Source organism: Corvus moneduloides, chromosome 5 (genome assembly GCF_009650955.1).
Source record: "Corvus moneduloides isolate bCorMon1 chromosome 5, bCorMon1.pri, whole genome shotgun sequence".
NCBI lineage: Eukaryota > Metazoa > Chordata > Aves > Passeriformes > Corvidae > Corvus > Corvus moneduloides.
In genome coordinates this window covers 52,987,052-53,006,706 of record NC_045480.1, presented here as the reverse complement: position 1 = coordinate 53,006,706, position 19,655 = coordinate 52,987,052, and the positions used below count along the sequence as shown (strand labels likewise).

General features: G+C 41.7%; 1 protein-coding gene across 4 annotated transcripts in view; it reads right to left on the bottom strand.

The window, feature by feature from the left end:
• Window positions 1-19,655, bottom strand: part of HPGDS (hematopoietic prostaglandin D synthase) — a 30,549-nt gene that overhangs the window by 2,269 nt on the left and 8,625 nt on the right. For 2 of the 4 annotated variants that reach the window (XM_032108895.1, XM_032108893.1), the window contains exons 2-4: window positions 15,606-15,746; window positions 5,323-5,415; window positions 3,226-3,335 (exon numbers count right to left, since the gene is read on the bottom strand). In XM_032108895.1, the coding sequence (XP_031964786.1) occupies window positions 3,226-3,335; window positions 5,323-5,415; window positions 15,606-15,738 (336 nt within the window). In that variant the 5' untranslated portion in view covers window positions 15,739-15,746. Of the gene's footprint in view, window positions 1-3,225; window positions 3,336-5,322; window positions 5,416-15,605; window positions 15,750-19,655 lie in introns of all 4 variants that reach the window. The other 2 variants (XM_032108894.1, XM_032108892.1) reach the window with 1 other exon arrangement.

Sequence of the window (19,655 nt, the reverse complement as noted above, 5' to 3'; positions counted from 1 at the left end):
CAGACAGAACATCTCAAGGGTTGTCCTTTTACGTTGTCAGTGGGAGAAGGGAGAAAGGTGGGGGCAGGAGAAGAGTTCTGAAGGTGTGGTATGATTTTATTTTTTTCTTTTTCCTTCTTTTAGGTCTGTTAATAAACTTCTTTATATTCTTTCAAGTTTGGTGCCTGCTTTGCTTTTCTCCTAATTCTTATCTCACAGAAGCTAAACAGTAATGAGTATTTTGGACCAAACCACTACACTAAATTGGTGTTTCTGCCCGGTTACAAACCAAACTGGCTACAATGAAAAAGAAAGCTGAAATATGAAAAAGATTAATGTTAGATACCAAAACATGGCATTCATGGCCTGCTGAGCTGTGACTTAAAGCCAACTGCTCCCTTAATGAACACTGGAGTGCTCCTCGAGGCTGACGTGATGTCTGTGGTGATGCTGCTCCTTTTTCTGTGCTGACAGCCACCCAGCCATGGCAAGGCAGGAGCTCTGCCACAGATTCAGGAAGAATCCAGCTATAAAATATATTCCTAATGTCTCATAGTTATTTTTGGGGGACCATTTTGAATGTCACCTTTTCTAGTGTGTGGTCTCATGTTTCCAGAATCCCTTGTGCTCAGCATTTCCATGCTGTCAGTAAGATGCTGGACAGTTATCTTTGCTTATCAGCCCTTCTCATGTGAGATGTGGAACACGGGTTTTGAACTTTTTCTGGGGTTGGTTTATCTCTCAACTTTAATGTTCATGTTATTTTGCTTTTTTTTGTCTCCACAGCAATAAGATTTGAGGCGACTGAAATGTGTTTTTAAAGGATGATCAAAAGGCTCAGGCCTTAGTATTTGTGTGTTAATGGCTGAAGCATGAGGTTATGGATGGTGGTGGTTCTCCACCAGCTGTTCCCCATAGCAGAAAGTATTTAAGCTGCTTTTTAAAAGAGCTAAGCTGTTTTCTTCGGAGTGGAAAACTGCTTCTTTTTTCTCTTCTCACCTGCATGGAAACAATTAAGACTGCAGACTATTGGAACCATCTGGTCAACTCATGTGGCACAATTTGTGTAGTTACTGTGCTTGGCCTAATTTTGGAGGAAGATAGGCTTGGGTAAATAAGCACTGGTGTACAGGAATGGAATTATTTCTACAGCTTTAATTGAGGTTAATGAAAAAATAAATTGGAAGAGTCAGAAACCTAAACGCAGGCTGAAATCAAACCAGTGTTTCTATGGACATGATTGAAGATTTGACATAATTTTCTTCTTTGTTAAGACCTTAGTAACTGGATGAGGTGACTGCAAATATCAGCCAGGAGTTTGCAGTCCAGAAATCTGATATCTGTGCCCTGGGTTTGTAGTATTTCCTTTCTTTAAGGTAAGTGATCCTCTCCCCACTGTTTCACCCTGCAAAGAAAACTCCAAACTATTGTGTGGTCGTGATGGTAGCAACCTTCCCCAACTACAGAAGTGCACAGCCAAGCTGAGAAGCTGATGGGAACACTCTTCTGGAGTGGCAGAACCTGCTCATCTCAGCCCTGGAGCTTTGCTGTGGTGAGTGCAAAGCTCTTGCAATGCCAGCTGTGTTTTAGGGAATGTGGGGTGAAGGGAAGAAGAGTCTGTGCCTGGCACGGAGGGAGCTTTCATAGGCATCTTCCAGCTCTGCTCCCCTACTTTTCGTTGATTTCTCATTGCTACTGACTAGACGGCATAACATTTCCTCTCACCATCTCCGGGGTGTGTGTTCCTGTGAGCACTGGTCAGGCCTGGGGAGGTGTTCTGACTTCAGTGCGTGTAACTGACTTAAACCTGGCCTGGTGAGACCATGAGGTGCCACTTCGACCACAAGGTGGTGGCAGCGGACCCGGGAGGAGAGAGGGAGGACAGCGTTAGGAGAGTCTGGGAAAGTGAAATTCCCCATCATACTTGGCCCCAGGACATAACCTTGCATGCATACGTGCGGATGGGCACACAGGAGTTGGCTACCAGCTCTTCCCGTTTAAATTAATCATTGGTGACACGATCTGGGTCCTTTTTTGGAGAAGTGCTTGAGTACGAGCTGGGACACCCGCAGGAGTTACAACAGGAGCTTCCCCATGGGGGAGCAGCAGTGCTGCCTCTGCACCAGCACATCAGCAGGAGTGTGGCTCTTCTGAAATGATTAAAACTCGTGAGTCAACTTACCCTCCCCAAACTAGGAAGCTTTAGGAAATCACTAGGAAATGTAAGTAATTCACACTTTTAAGTACTAAAGCTCCAAATATGCTTTCAGATTTCCCCCTGCAAGATCATTGTTTCTTTATTATTAATGGTTTGGGGCACCATTTTTTACTCTGTGGTCTCTGCAATAAGATACACTAAATGATCAGAAATGCTACCTTTGAATAAATGGAAGGTGGCTGCACTGGCAGTTTACAGTGAGACCTGTTGTTACACCTCCACTTCCCTAAGAGGGTGTGGTTATCTGCTCAGGTCAGAGCTGTGCAGAGCCATTGTAAGCTGGAGTGAACTTACCCATCGCCTTCTTCCCCCAGCAACTGATCTGCGTGCTTGCTTTTGGGATTCTGGTGAGAGGCACTGATGCCAAAAGAAACCCCAAATGCTGTAGGACAAGCCCATGACGGTGTGTTAAAGTAGCCATGGCACCATAGCCTGCTGTCAGAAGCACTGCAGAGGACCAAGGTGGGCTGTGACATCTGAAGAGCAGAGTGAGTGCTGTGCTACCTGCCCTTTTTAGCAGTGCCCACTGTTCTACACCACTCTGCTGACTGACAAGCAGTTGTCCGTGGTAGCTGATGTTATTAAAGACTGATACTTATTGAACACCCTAGAGGAGATCAAAATGCAAAAGCACTAAAGGATGGGATGGGGCTATTTATCTTATTGAGTTGGCAGAAAGATTTGAGCACAGGCTCCTCGTGACAAGAGAGAGGAATTCCACAGTGCCAGCTGGGGTGGAAGTGTCTTATCTTTGCCCTTTTGAAGAGCAGTTTGGTGTAGGCACATCCTTGGTTCAAGCTGCACTAGTGAGGGGCAGCTCATGATGGTCTCAGAGTTTCCACCAAGGGTGAAAACAACCTGGTGAAGGAGGAGGTGGGATCAGCCTCAAGGAAGAACCACAGAGCTCCACGGGCCCAGCTTTGCTGATGGACCCAGTGGCTGACACCCGTCAGTGTCTCAGGAGGAGATGCTCAGATACAGGGTCATGGCTTACTTGCTGTCTTTGTTTAAATTAGGGATTGTCTTACTCTCACGTCCTGGTTTTTCTCTGCCCAAGGGAACAGCGTCATGAAATCATCGATGGTGTCCACAATGGCATCAGCTAAAGCCTGTTCCACAGGTGTCCGGCCTGCCAGACCTGTGGGAAGCCAGCATATGAAGGGAGGTTAGAGACAGTGTCAGCAGCAGTTTTTGATGCCCCAAAGGTAAACTCTGGGAACATTTCCATAAAAATACATATTCTCCAGGTCTTTTTGATGCTAACAACATGGATTTGACTCCTTGCATCCAGGTGCCATCTCATCTACCTTTGCTTTTTTCCTTCTCTGGCCTCTTACAGCCATCCAAAGCAGTGAGTTGTTCTATCCAGTACCTGAGCCCACAGCCTGAACATTGTTTCTTTACCCTCTCTGCTTTCCACTGTCCTGGCACATTCAGTGAGGGTCAGCACAAATTCCTTTCCTTTAATCTTTCCCCATCCCAGCTTTCAATGTCCTTCTCCATCTCATGGTCTTTACATTTTGGTCAATAAGTTCTCCAAAAGTGCACCTGTGAAAGTCTGCTTCTTTTTCCCTATACCGTCCTCATTCAGCCCCATTCAGAACATTTTCACCCCTTTCCACTTACTTTTTATTCCTTCATTGTAATCAGGGACGTCAGCCAAACTTTGTCTTGTTTACAAATCTGCTTTTCTCCCCTGTAGTTCTTTGGCTTTCCTGCAGTTCCCTTAATGGTTCTACTTTTTCTCCCTCACTTTCACTTCACAGACTTGTGTTTATGTTTCACCTTTGTGCAGGTTTGGATCACAAACTGCCTGCCCTACCTCTGCCAGGTCATCTCCCTTACTGAAACTTTGTGCTTTTGAAGGTGAAGGTTGTGCCTCTCCTACTGGGCCTCAAGTTCTGTGATCCTTCAGCTAAAAGTTGTTGGTGTTGGGCACCTAAAAATGCCATTTCTTAATTTTAAAGGATTAGTGACATGTTTGCTGACTTAGTGGCAGAACTAGCAAGTTTTCACAATGAACTTGAAAAGATATTTTTTTCCTTCCATGTGTGCTCTTTTTCCTACTGTTGCTGACAGCATGAGTAATGCTGGAAAGAGCACAGCATGGTCAGACTGTGCTCCAGATCCCAAGCCTTTGTCACTGGTGCAAGTCAATTGAAAAAAGTCCGAACTTCAGACTGCAAAAGGAGCATGGCTCCAGGTCAGCCTCCCAACAGGAGCCAGGGAGGGAGGAATCTTGTGTGGAAGGCAGGCTTTCCCACTGTTTTTCATCACCAGGTGGGCTTTCCTCATTCTCCTCTCTTGCAAGGAGTAAATTGTATCAAAGCTGGAGGAAATGGGCAGGAACAGAGTATTGCAGACATGCTTGAAAATATGCTGTGCTAGTGCCTTGAAGAATAACGCTGTGAACTTCTGCTTCTTTCCTCAGTTAGAAAATGGGAGATATTCTGAAAGGCAGGCTACATCAATTTGCTCACAGTGTAAAAAAGTAGGATAGTACTTGCTTCCCAGCCCCCTTCTTCAATTTGCTGATGTTTGGCATGCCATGGACACATCTGCCTTTTGCAGATGGTGTTGAATGAAAGCTTTTTGACCTAAAGCAAAGCCTGGCCACTCTCTTTGATTACTTGCATTGCTAAGTCTTATATCATTTTATCTAACTGGTTGTGTACTTCTACAGCGTGTAAGTATTTGAAGATGCAAGTGATGTCACCACCTCCTCTAATCTCTCTGCTAGCCCAGAATTGTTGCCTAAATCTGCTTCAGAGTTCTCTGCCTGCTGTGATAATCTCTAATGCTTCCAAAACCTCCTCCTCCTGGTCATCTCTCTGGTTACCCCGGCAGCTCAAGGTTTAGCTTTAGGAGAAACTGCCCTGGCAGCCTTAGGGAAACCACAGGTATGTGCTTTCTGTCATGCAGACATAATGAATAAAGTGTACTGGCTGGAGAAGTCAGCCCAAACCCCAGGCACTGGTTCCATTTTTGCCATGCTGGTGTTGACTTCTGCATGGTTAGGCTTGCCAAGCTGTTGGTTTGTTTCTATTTTTACTGTGGATGTATTTTTACCTGAGCATTAAATGTGAGTTCAAAAGAGAGAAAGAAAATAGTCAAAGATACATTACCTGATTCTTTGGCAAGGTATCTTGCTATTGCCAGGCTCTGGTGAATGATAACTCCATCTACTTCCAGAATAGGGAGTTTGCCAAATGGGAGAGCTTGGAGGAGAAAGAAAAAACAACCAAAAGTTAAATCATAGTCATTAACAGTGGGAGTCTGTGACAGCTGTAGTTTTACCACTCAGAGGGTATGCATTGTTACAGCACTTAACAGTTTCACACTCTTTCTGTGGAGAAATGAATGGAATAAAAATAAAAAGGCTAAGGATGTAATCAGATTGCACTGCATGAAGGCAACTATAGCATAGAAACCAGGTGTTGCATTTCCTATTTCCTAGCTTTGTGCTGCAGAGGCCAAATATGCTCCTATACATCCAGAGTTCTTTATATAGGGGAACTTTTCACGGAATATTAGTCTTTCCTTCTCTCTCCTGCTTTTTCCTCCCCAGGAAAGTGACTGCCAAGGTTAAGTAGAGTACTACTGAAGATTTCGTAGTGCAGGATCCAACTGGGGCATGAAGCTACAGATTGGGCAAAGACTGCAAGATGTTCTAAATTTATGGTTGTTTTAAATTCAGAAGCAGTGATTCAGAGAAGCATCTGCATTTCAGAACTTACATCATGACAGGGCATTTCACTTGGCAGTCATCACTGAGACAAATATATCTTTCATACTGAACAACAAATACAAATAAAAAGATACCCAAATTTAGCTGATGTGGCTTGCATTCAAAAAAAATTCAGTCAGTTACGGGGAAGAAGCCTCCAGACTTCAAGTATAGGGAAAGAAAAACTAAGCAGGTGTCGTGGATATCTGCAAAGGAGTGTGAGATAAGAAATCAATCTTATTTTTCTGTTATTAATTTCGCAGTTACGTGGAAACTTGGACTGCTGTTTTGCTGTGTTTCAGAGAAGCTGCTGGCATGATATAAAATGGAACTGGAACCTTGGAGCAAAGCTTAACCTGGGCAAAACTGTCATGTTTAGGGCAGTGAGAATCTGCTTGTGGGAACCTGGTGCTGTTCACTGAGGCAACTGTAAATGTCTGCATTTCCAAGGATGCTATCTCCAAGTACGTGACTGCAAGTGCTGATCATAGCAGGCAACTTCATAAATGATGAGCACTGCCAGCTCCTCTGTGGTTTAGCATGCAGTGTGTGAATCACATTAAGTACGGGATCTTAGATGTCAAATCTTGATCTGCAACATGAATTCTGCAGTTGCACAAGACATCCAGGACTCCTCTGTGCCTTTTTTCTTTGGTTTTTTTTTCCTGTATCTGAACACAGCACTCATGATACCTTTTTTTTTTTTCCTTAAGTTCAGCACACTGGGAAGTGTGTGAAGTCGGTGTAAATTTGGATGCTAATGACTAGCAGAAGCAAGAGAGTTCAATGAGCATTAGCTGCTGTACCCCAGGGAGAAAGCAGGCTCTGCTGGTTGTTATTGAAGCAATAATAGACTTCTTGTGCAGAAGACTTCAAATGTTTATAATCCAGAGAGCAGCAAGGTCACGGCAAGTCCATGTTTTGTTTCGTTGAGAATCATTGAGAGATGACAAGTTGTATCCCTGAATGTTTAACAGAAAAGCTCTCTGGCTATGAAAATGAGAAGAGCCTTGGTTCTGTGCTGTGGGTTGGTGGTGCAGAGTGCCCTGAGCATCACTGCTCCAAAGCAGTAGAGATGTTAACAATGTTTGCTTATGTAAAGCACATCTTTCAGGCCAGCACAAGTAGAGGAGATGAGAGCAGGTGTGACTGCTGGATGTGCCAGTGTGGTCAGCCTGCAGCCTGCTCCAGATCCCCCCAGACCACACAGGGATCTACAACAATGCCTGACAACAGGGGACAGCAAAAGTGCAGCCAGAGCAGGGATAATAGCTCCCCCCATGAAGGAGTTAAGCAGCCTCTTTTGGAGGCCCCGGTAGGAATGCTATGGGGTGATGCAGTTCTGGCAGGGTCAATATGACTAAGCCAGTCTGTGGCAATAGTTGTCAAAACACACTGTCACTCACTGCTCAGGTTGGGAAACTGTGAAACCGGGATTGCTTCATCCAGAAACCAACAGATAGTTTTGCTGCTGTGTTTACATACAGTGGAAGAAGTCTATAAATCCCACCTTTGACTGATGTGTCACTTCGTGGGTCACTACAAGAAAAATTAAAGCCAGTTTGTTTCTATGGACATTTTTGGGGGGCTGGTTGGTTGGTTTTTTTTTTAAGAAATCCTTGATTACAGCTAAAGGAGGGAAGCATCTTTCTGAACAGCTGAAGAACATGGTTTACAGTGTCAAAGTCAGCTGACTGGCAGAGTGGTAGTCATCTCTCATGCTCTGTTTCTAAGGAATCTGGTCATTTCTGAATTTAAGGGAATTGCTATTCATTCCTTGAAAACATGAGTAATGTCTACGAAGGTCTTCCTCCTCAGTGCTGAGCTACTTTCTTTAAGACCTGCTTATTCTTCTCTGAAAGAGAAACAGTTGGCAACTGGCAATCTACAACAACAGCTTTGTTTTGTGTACATACAATTGCATGATTCCTAATACAATTATGAAATTAATAAATGAGAGCAGACTTCATTGTATGTTGTCCCATAATGTCCAAAAGTATTTATGCTTTGATTTATAATGAGACTTGGGCTTTTTTAGTTAGGAGGCAGTAAATCTGTTGCTATCATTACTGAACAATGGACTCTATAAAGGGTAAAAGATGGTAAATGATAGATGTTCCTTCCTTTCTTCTGTGTTCCAAATGCTATTTAATTTTTTCTTATCAAGAAGAGGGAAAAAAATGGGATTTTACGTAATCATAGATTTTTTTTTTCCCCAGCTGATAGAGTGCATGTAACCAATTATACACTGGTTTTGTTGATTATTGAGTTAATAAGCTGTAAATGAGTGCAATTCTAAGAGGTTTGAAGAAAGTACACTTGTGCTGTGCAGATGATTTTAAAAAACTGCTGTTTCTTCTTAGATGCAGGGCATGCAATGCTTGAACACCAGAAAGCACAGCAGATATTCAGGCTGTTTTACAGCTGAAGAAAATAACAAAGACTAGTCAAGGGGCAGAAAATATTTCTAGTGCATTTCCTTCATATTTAAGGAGAAGGTATAATGGCTTATAAAGTTGTGCTTTCAATCTGGAAAAATTTAGGAAAAAAGAATATTTTCCTTTGAAATGTTATCTAAAATTCATGTAATGGCCAAAATTTTTAGGAACCTGTTGTAAAGTATCTTTTAGCATTTTTAACTTAAAATAACGATTTTCCCAGGAAATTTTTTGTATATCTTAGTTTGGCTGTTATGGGGAAGAATGCATTTTCTCTGAAAATTGGAATCTTCTTTTTCCAGCTGGAGAAGAGGGGGGTAGATTTGTGTCACACAGCTCATCCCAAGGGAGGGTGTAAGGAGCCTTCACACTGGATGATTGTTGGAGGTAAGGTTGGGGTTTGACAAATGACTTCAATGTGGCCACTAGAAACTTTGCCTCTTGCAAAAACCACATCCAGGCCATGTCCTCAGGGGCTCCATGCTACAGCAGAAACCTGTCTGCACATGGATTTAAGTAGTGTTACCCTTAGACTCATGGATATGGGCTTCTGTGGATTGCTTTGACCTCCTGTGGTGCTTTTGGCCCAACTCTGCTCACTGACATGGTTGAGGAGATGCCCAAATGCCCCGTTGTATAAGCATGGTACTAAACCTGCTGAAGTTTTCTCAGTTTTGGTGAAAAGCATGGTTTGTGTGACTCCAGATAAGCAGAGCAGTTAAGTCAGTTCCTGCCAGGCTCCTACTTCAGATGAGCAAGTGAAAAGCTGGCGTGTGAGAGAGATTATTCTTTGGGTAGAATCAAGGTCATGGGGGCAAGGCATAAACACCGTCCATTGGGGAGCAATTACAGCTGAGCAGTAATGCCGAAGTAGTGCAGGCTGGAAGGATGTGAGTGTCACTTTGCTGGTTTTTCTCTAACCCTGATTGTTTTGGGGGCTGCTCGGTACTTACGTCAGTTTAAACCCTTGTGTATCCATATGATGTCCTTTCCATGTTTTTCAAAACAATGTTGTCTTACAATGTTTCCAACTCCCACTCAAAATAAATTTTGAGAAGGAAAAGCAGAAAAATCTATTGCTGTCGTCGTGCAAACAGTGTCATTTCTCAGACATGCACAAAATATGACCTTTCCCATTTAGCTCCCGCTTGCTTTGCTGCTCATCTGAAGTACAAAGCACTGTGAACGTGTTTGTTGGTTTCCAAATTTAGATCGAAAACTGACTGGAAAAAGAAACAGGGTTTTTAAAAAGCCTCTTTTTTGAATAACTAAACCCATAGTCTTCTTTAAGTTGAACTTTTATCAGCAAATTCTTGCTTTTCATATTATGTTGGTTATTTATTGGTTTTTTTGCATCTCATGCTGGAATGAAATCTGCACAGACTACACCAGCCATGAAGAAAACCTTGACAGAGGACAAGTCATCAGACTGATCTGCAGCCTCTCTTCTCATTTTAGGAAGATCTCACTAAAGTATCTGTGCAGTGTTTAGGAATTGGATTAATTCCTTTTCATACTACTTTAGTTTTCGTTGGCTTTTGTGACTAGAACTGTGGTGTTTATAAAGGTTTCTGCTGGGTGCTGAGTAGGGGAGATGAGGCCTGATGTGTGTTAAAAGCAAGGACATCCCTTTAATTAATTTCCACCCCAGCAAGTCCCAAAGGGCTGTGATAACTGCTGGAGTCCTGCCATGCCTGTAGGTTCTCACTGGTGTTCAGGCCTTCCCTCTGAACACAAGCTCCTCACTCGTCCTTCTGGCCACAACCCAGTGGATGGCGCTCCTGTGGGACTGTTCCTCTGTCAGGGACAGGGAGGGGAAACACAACAGAGCTGAGCACAGTTTTGTCCAAGCCTTGAATCCAGGCTGGTCAGCTGCTGGTGCTGTGCTGTGCTTCTCACCTCTCTTCTCCCCTGTGCAGATACAGCTCTTAACGTTCTCCTTCCCTTGCCTCTTTCTTCCATTTTCACTCAACTTCTTCATTATTCTTCTTCTGCTCATTTCTGTTCTGTCCCTCCAAAATGTTCCCCCATTTCCCCCGTGCTGACCTGCCCATGACTCATCCTGCCCATGTTGTAATTGTCCATGGTGTTGATGCAATGCAGCCTGTACTTAAGCACTTGATTATTGCTCAAAAGCTGAATAATTAATTGTTTGGTAATCAAGCTTAGATTGGCTCTATAATAAGGCAGCTGGATAAGTCAAATATAGGGGAAAATAAATGTCACAGTCATATTTCTTACTACAACATCTGTGTCAAAATAAGTTTGCCTTGCCTTTGCCTTGAAAACTGACTATAACTGCTTTTCCTATCCATTCATATTTAAATTGGATCGTGAGAAACAAATGTATTGAGATACTTTGCATCTTCTGATAAGAAATATATGAAATATGTTGTTTTTTTTTTTTTTACGATGACAGAGGATCAAGGCACTTGGAAAATGGTAGGCCCAGAGCTGGAGGTACTTGGAATCTGGATCTTTTAGAAAAGGATGATGAGGAGGATGCTCTGATGTAATCTCAGCCCAGGTTCAGTGCTATTACAACTCATATTCTCCTTGGAAGTTCTTGCTAAGCCCTACTTTTTACCCAGAGATAGCTATGTACACACTTTAGCTAGAGCTACATAGCAGAAAGTCACTCAGGAAGCAGGGCAACTGCTCCCCTGAGGAATTTTTGTCTGTTGTCAGGTAAATCTTGAGAAACACCTGTTATCTTGGGAGTCCATTAGTCCATCAGGTTTCCTAAGCACCTTTCAAGCACCATTCTGCACATCCTAAACAGTCCAAGGGATGTTTACAGCCATCAGTACAGCAGAAGCCTCCTTTGCTATGATGATAAAGTCTGTGTTATTGTCTTGGCTTCAAGTTGCTTGAAGGAGACACAGATCAAAAGCTCTTGCTGCCTGCCAGCCTAATATCTAAGGTGATGGTAACTTAGTGCACCATTACAGGGGATTTTCTGCTGCATCATGATTTATGTCAGTGCAATGATGCTTCGTGTGAGGAGCCCATTGTGTGGAAATAGAGATCTTGTATGAGCTTATTGTAGATCTTGAATTGATTACCCTTTAAAGGGGGGCATGGGCAAGTCAGTCTGTTCAAAAGGAATTGTAAAGAATGAGTTTGTTTACTTGTTAAAATAATTATTCACTTATACAAAGTGAAGAGTTATGGAAAGCTGCTGCTTAATATTTGTCTGATTTTTAAAATTATGTGCTAAAGCAGGACAATGCTTATACACTGACTTCCTTAAACCTGTTTTTATTATAAACTGCAGTCCTTGCCCAAAATCACCAACTGGAAAATTTACCAAAGATGATCTGATTAGTGTCAGAAGGGAAGAAAAGAAATGCTGAGTTATAGAAATTTTAATTTCAGCATGTATAATCCAAATAACAGAAGTTCTTATTTTATAAAAGGCTTTCCTTGCATACACAACAACAGCACCATTAGGTGTAAACAAAATCAAGTGGGATGGTATTTCCAGGAGGGAGGATTTATTTATTTGCCTGAAGATACATTAGGATTGCAGCTTATTGGTGGCAGCCACATGAAAAATGCCAAAACAAACAACAAACCCCACCGCACTCTTTGATTCAGGTCAAAAATTAAACTTGCAGCAGCTGCAAGTCTGCTTTCTAAATGGCCTTTCTGCACACTAGTCTTTAGGCACAGATTTTCTCTTTTCCATCAGTTTTACAGAACTAGGTCTTTTCTTCAGAATAATGCCAGTATTTCCTGGTTTATATGGTATGATGATTTGGCTGGCTTGGTATTTGTTGCAAAATCTTACTTTACTTTTGAGAAAACTGCTGAAGCAAACTTATCCTCTCAGATCTCAGAGACCTGACTCCTTGTGCTCTTAGACAACCTTGGATTATTCAATTTGTTCTCCTTATTAGCTCAAGAAACATGAAGCGTTCTCTTGTCCAAGCTTCTTCCCTAAGTATTTTTTTTATCTTGCTTCATCATACTTGAAGTTTTTAAAAAGAGGGACATCACATTGTGCTTGCAGACTGCAGTCAAAACTGGCTCCAGATCTTTCATAGGCAAGTGGGTAATGGCAAACATGGTGTATGCAAGTGTGCAGAGTAATTTGTCTGGTATTTCTTAATTTCACCTCAATATATAATTATGTAATTAGTTCAATTAATTGGACCAATTTTGGTGATTTTTGAGGGCTACAAAATAAGCTGTGTACTAAATTGCTATTACTTTAACTACTGGCACGTCAAATGCAGCTGTAATTCTTTATCCTTTATCATTGCTAAACACTTACCACCCTTTGGTTTTCACCAGGATGAGACTGACTGGAGTCTATTCTTTTATTTCTCTTCTTTCTAAGGCAGACCCAGTTCAGTAGAAGTAAGAGGGGGAAAAAAGCTTTATATAAAAGATCTGAATACAGATAAAAATGAGAGTGGTGCAGAAGAATTCTCAGCAGAGTGAACTATGCCTTTGTATATGCAATGGGTTGGATGGATCTCATTTCACATTTACTTTTTGAACACAGCAGTAGTTTAACTTTGCAGGCAAGCATCCTGATCCCTCGTGCATTTTCATCTTCAAAACACGTCTCTGTGGAAAAAGCTGAGGCACATTTTGAAAACTCAGGATTGCAGAGAATGTAAGGCTTGTTTTCCATAAGAGAAATGCTGTATGCAACACTCGTAGTGTGAAGGCACACAAAGCTTGTACAAACCTACTCCCTGTCCAGGAGACAACTGTTTCTCGTGTTGAGTCACAGCCTGCAAAGTCAGAGTTTAGGTGCCCTAGGGCAGATTGGGGCACTGGCTATTGGTCTTGTTGAACAGTTAAGGCTGCTTATTCCAAAGCCCTGTTGCTACCTTTGATTCAGTGTTTTGCTGAATGATTTGCCTGTGGGAGAACATTTTGTCTGGAAATACTGTGAGTAACCATGAGAAACACCTCACAAAGGAGGAGGAGGTAGTCATCAGCTAGGTGATCTCCAGACAATTTACTTAAGCAGCATTACACTCTTATGCACGCAAGAAACCTTTACTCTTGTTTTAATTGGCAAACCTTTTAACTGCTTGTTGTCCGTAATGCAGATGTCCGTGGTGGCAGATGGCACCATTACTTTGGTGCTAGAGCTAGGCTTCAGGGAGATTTGAAAAGCAAAAGTTTAGCCTGCTGCCATAAGATGTGACAGCACTTTCAGATATACACCAAACTGTTTCTGTGTAGGTGTATGTTTTCCTGGTCCATTAGCAGGGTACACTCCAGTTCCCATCCACTGACTGACTGGGTGTCTACAGATGCCTGAAATTCAAAGAACTCTTAGGCCAGAATAAATTTTGCACAGATGACTTCACAAATCTTAGAGTGGCAGCCCCCACATTTTACTAAACTTCTTATCTGCTGCGGAATTTCATCTAGGGATCAGTTATAGAGGCTGCTATGAAAAGCCATTATGCAGAGAAAATGAAAAATGTTAATTAACCCTTGGTAAGCCTGCTAGCAAACTCTTCAGAGCACAGAAAGGGAAACAAAAACATCCATTAATGCAGCCAATACAGTTATAAATTGTGTAGCTTAAGATTTCTAGTGTGTCTCTGCTCCCATTGTTTTTGTGGAAATGGTGCTGCAGCTGGACATTCACTGTAGTGAGCAAGTCCTGTATACATAAAGCTCCACTGGGAGGTTTGTGGAGTGAGCACTGAAGAAAAGCATAGGAAGAATTTTCCTGCATTGTTTCTTGTGCTGTTCAGAGACGGGGATCATCAACAATATTCAAAGAGTGATGCAATGCTTTTACCTTGTCTGATAGCTCTGCTGTTAGAACATCTTGTCCTAGAATGCGAATGCCTCTGCACCCTTTAAGTGACCAATTATGCTTTGTCTTTTTAATTTGTCTTACTTATGAAATCAGTATACAAAACTCTACATAAACATATAGTTTGCTTATATGCTCAACTTTGTTTCAGGACAAAAGTGAGTGTGCATATGTGTGAATATGTGTGTAATTAAGTATGAAAAGCCTATGCAGAGCTTTCCTCAGGTCATCTGAATTCTTAATCTCACCTTTAGTTTCTACCCTGCTTCCCCGAGAATTGCAGTGAAAGAGAAATAAGCTGTACCACGTGGTCAACTGGCTTAAGCTCTCCTAAGGAAAAGGTTTCCAAAGGCAGTCATTCCTAGCTGAAAACATCCCAGTTCCACTGCTTCTTATTCCTCTTTGTGGATTTTTGCCAGTGTTTACTAGGCTTGAGCACCACTGAAGGCTTCAATGGCCACTTGGATTACAGCTCTGTTTTGGGTGTTTATCATTCAAGTCACTGCAAACAGAAAAGACCAAACCTACAAAATTAGCACCCTGGAAAAATTTGGTAGCTTGCTGGCTGGGCTTACTAAATGGTGTGAAAGCTTATCAAGAAACATTGCTTCATTAACAGAAATCACGCTGTGCATTTGTTGCGTCTTTTCCCTAAACTAAAGGCATTACTCTTCATTCTGGATGTGAAAGTCATAGCCCATGTAGCCAAATACAGGCCTAATCCATGAAATGAAGACATAGATTTCTCTGATTTCACACCCTGAGTCTTCAAACTCAAGATCTGTTTCATTTGAACTAAGGCTAATTTAATGAACAGAAATAACAAATACCTTTAAAAGCTGGAAAGAGGTTATTTAAACTAAAAGACATGAAATGAATGGGGTACAATAGCCTGCAGGGTACTTCTGGAAGGTCTGGAAGGGTTTGGTCTAAGGAATAATTATTTTCTAGTACCTCTTTTGATACTTTTGTTTTTTCTTTGCTATATCAACTGACTTTTTGTTTTCTCATCACTTTTCCTCTCTGAAGACCTTTCAGGTTACAAGGAGTGTCCTTCCTGACACTTCTTTCCTATTTGGCTTTCTAAACCCAGGGTGAAGGCTAAGGTGTGGTCTTTGAGATCAAATTATCCAGAGAAACTGAGATCAGCACTCCTTTGGTTTTCTTTAGGTACACAAAAGCTGTACTGAATTGATCAGGAGTAAAAGGCCAGCTGGCTGACAGCAGGTAAATCATTTCAGATTGTCTGAAGGTTTGGATCCGGTCTCCTGTGAGAGCATCAGCAGTGACATTTTGGGTGTCTCACCTTAAAACTCGCATAGCCTTAATTAAAGCCAGAAATTAGGTGTATTTCTGCTCACGAAACATACAGGTACCTCTTCAATTGCTTTTCTTTTTGACAGCATTTCTAGTGGAACTTTGGCTATGAGAACCCGTGCTACTCACTTGGCTTGATTTTGGGCCAGTCTGCAGCTTCTATCCTGTGGTCTTCATACTCCTTGCCCGAATAGGCAAAGAGGTAGCGGCTGATCTCTGCTCGTCCTCGCAGGTTGAAGTAGGTGAGCTTGTACTGCGGCATGCTGGGCCCTGCTGGGAGGGGGGACAGAGTTGCTTTAGAGAGGGTTAACTCAACTCCCTTTTTACAAAACCACTCTGTTTGCTTGCTTTTGACAGACATGCTCGTACAATGCAAAGAAAATATTACACCAAGCCGCGGTGTGTTGTACTTTGTAATGGTTGCATTGCTCACACCTTTTTGTTCTGCATTTGTCAGCCACAGCACACACAGATGGGGACAAGGACAGCTGAACCTGCAGTTCCTCCTTGTGTGTCTCTAGAAAGCTGGCTTGATTTTTTTTTTTAGATGTCTTAGGAACTTTCAGCTTTCATTTATTTCCCTTGACTCCAAGTTCAGGCCATTTTTAATAAAGGGGTTTCTGCCTTTTTTTTCCCAGAGTTCAAATCTAAAATCATATTCCGTACCAGAAGATAGTTGTTATCTTGAGCAGCAATTTTGTTCAGGCCTGCCCTGCTCAGCCCCTGCTGCTTATGGAGACCTTCATCCAAGACCAAATCATGAGAATTACCAAACTCTTGTGATTTTTTGCATCAATTATTACCCTAGTTGTGTAAGCTATTGCACAAAAATTATTTTAGAAGAAAAATTTGCTATGGAAACCAGGCTACAGTGTTGCTTTGAGAAAATCATCATTGAATTTTCAGTTTCTTGTACAGAAGCCAAAAGAAAACTTGAAATTACTTTTTTAGGTTTTCATGTGATTTATTTTTTTCCCTTCAGTTCCAATTAGGAGTCACATAACAGGAAGGCTCTATTTGTTTCCCAGGATAACAGGCAACAAAAGAAAAGTATTTGAGAGTTTGATTGTACAGCAAGGATGGTACAGGAAAGGTGAACAGATAAGGCTGCTTTAAACCAAAGGGTAAGCATTTACACATAGCACTTTAAAAAGAGCTCAGCTGAGATTTGAATGTGCTGGCTGAAGGATAGTAAACCAACCATCTGCCTCCTCACCCAAAGGAAAACCTTTTCTCATTTTTGCCTTAAAGTAGGCACTGCATCTACCAGTCTTTTATATCCATCAGAGCTATAGATGTTTATGTAAGAAAGCAAGAAAAGTAAGATGTTTAGTAAGAAAGCCTGGAACACCGATCATCTGCACGAAGACAAAAAGGGAACTCTCATTTTTCTTTTTTTAATGAGTAAGTGCTACCACATAATCTCACAATAGAAACAACCCCCTGTTTAGCCATCTTGCCTTGAAAACACGTGCCTAAGGAGATACATCATCAGCTTCCATTTTAGATGGAGAAGCTCTTCGTTCAGAAACAGAAAAGCTTACACGTAACTCACACTGAAAAGAGCAAACTGCTTTTGACGCTTGCTTCTCTAAAGTCAAAGCACGTACCTTCTGTCCTCCAAGTAGCAAAAGCAAAAAGAAAACCCAAACAAAAACAAAAAAAAAAAAGCAGAGCAAATGAGCCCACTAGAGGCTGCTAAATTCATTGTGAAAGTTATCTGTTCCCCTACAGCACGCAGCAGACTCAGAAGTGAATTATTAATGAATGGAGAATCGCATTATTAGCAAATGCAGACTTTTCATGTCAGATGGCCTAGCAGAGAAGCAGGAACAGAGCTGGAAAGTTACCAATGGAGGTATCTACAAGTGCTCCAAAACAGACACACCACTACAATTATTAAGCCAAGTGTGCTCCTTTGCACAATATAAAAGAGAGAAATGTTGAAAATCCCAGGTTTTTCAAGCGTGTTTTAGGTAAGTGGCATGTTTTAAGTTAGCTTGGCTGCTCCATTTTCCAATTTTGTACCCAGATTTATTACTTGGTATGCTCTTTTGAGTTTATAATAAAACAATATAGTATTATATGCTATGAATTTGGATTATATGTCGACAAAGTTAATGTAAGAAGAGAGAATGAGATTGTAGCAGGATTTTCTTCCCTTTTGTCCCTGTTTCTGATTTGGTGTGGTCATTTGACAGCAAGGAATAGAATTTTTCGAAGAGCATGTGTTATCTGAGATTCATGACAGTGATTCAGGAGCCAAAGGGAAGAAAACCCCAAACCTTAAGTCTTTTCAGTTTTTTAGAGACAAGCAAATGCTACTGATGTAGTCTGATTTACTGACTTAGTGTCTGTTTCCCTTCTTTAGGAGCGTCCATAGATTTTTTTCCATAAACATCTATAGCAGTCCCAGAGCTCTGAAATTGCTGCACCACTCACACATGGCTCCTGTTTCCTGCCTGCCTCTAGCCTGCTTAGCCCTGTGTTGGCAAATAGTTGCTGGCAGCTGGAAGGCACTTAAAAGCATAAGAACAGTAGATTTTTAAGGTGCAGTTGTGAGGAAGTAGACAGCTATATAGAGAGAGGGCTGGAGTTGGCTGAAGCCTAAACATTCTGGTAGGTGAGTGTGTTGGAAGAGCCTAATCCTTGCTGTGGGAGCACTCTGTACACAAAGACATGTCTAGTCGAGTAGTGAAGTGATGTAAAGAATTGGGAATTTTGGCTGATGATCAGCAAGTCTCTCTGCCTGTTGTGGTAGACAGTGGAATGTTTTGGTCTGTCAAGGGAGCAACGGAAACTATTGTTTGAGTTGTCTAAAGCAAAGCTAAACAAATTTCTAATGAACACGCTGTAAGGAGTAACCAAGTATTTGTAGTGGTGATGCACTTTTAAGCTTATGATTTTTTTTTCCATCCATGAATAAAAAAAAAATGAAACCAAAACCAACTCCACAAGGAGTTTACCAAAAATACTTGACATTTTGAAAGCCTTTATAGCTTTACTGTAAGCATGTTTTTGTAAATGTTTGTCGGTTTTATTTTTTATTTACATTTACTGTGAAATGTCAGGAGTAGTGCTTCCTAAACAATTACAGATAAGTTTCTAAATGAAAGAAATGGTTGTGTTCAGAATAGCTTTTTGCCAAACATACAAAGTAAGATGTTAGGGGTTTTTTTTCCTTGTCTTCCTTTACCTCATTTTTCCAGTGTTTTTTATAAGGAAGGGGTTCAGGAAGGAAAATCAAAACTATTAAAACTATGCAGAATTACTGAATTAATGAAAAATGTCATTTCTAGGGGAAAAAGATCTATCTGGTGTCTTTGAGCTGGTTTTTGGGATGAAGATGTTGGGGATTTTTTTGGAGGTGGAGAACAGGAAAATCTTTAAAACTATTTAAAATTATTTCTTTTTTTCTAGGCTAGTCATGGCTTAAAAATACTGAAAGGTGGTGGTGGTGGTGGGTGGACCTCAGTATCCAGACTTGCAGGCATTTAGCCACCTTCTTAGTGCTATTAAATATGTTCAGGTGAGTTCATTGCAAAGCCAGGTGTGTATAAAGACAGGAGGGGGCTGATTTACCTTCCACCAATAAACCTGCCATCTAAGCTCTGTTTTTCCAATTTCTTACTGATGAATACATGGCTGGGACAGCCCTGTACACCTGCCCTGTCCTACACTGACAGCACTTCTGAGAGGAAAGCTAATGTCTTTACAAACAATTTGATGGGTGAAGGTATGGGTGTTAACATCTTTGAAATGGGATTTAATGTCTCTACTAACTTTGGGCAGCAGGTTTGTTACGGAGCCCAGACAGCTTGGCTCCCGAAACAGACAAGGGTCTGCAAAAGCCTGAACTTCTGAACTTTGGGGTAAAATAGTAGGTTCAAGGGGGGAATATGTGGTAGGTGGTTCGGGACCTAGGTACCTACGTAGTACCTCAACCAGTGGGGAATGGAAGAGGGCAACGTGAGGCCGGGAGTTTGGGATAAAAGGAGGCTGCGCCCTCCGAAACCTCGAGAGAGAAAACCCCGTGGGCGTGTGCCCCAGTGGACTCCCTCCCTATATTTGAATAAAGTTGCAGGACTCCTCTGTCTCCTTTTTGGACATAAACCTCTGGCGTTTTTGGATTTTCCTGACACTTCAGTCCCAGTTTCATTGCATACAGATTTCAAAGCC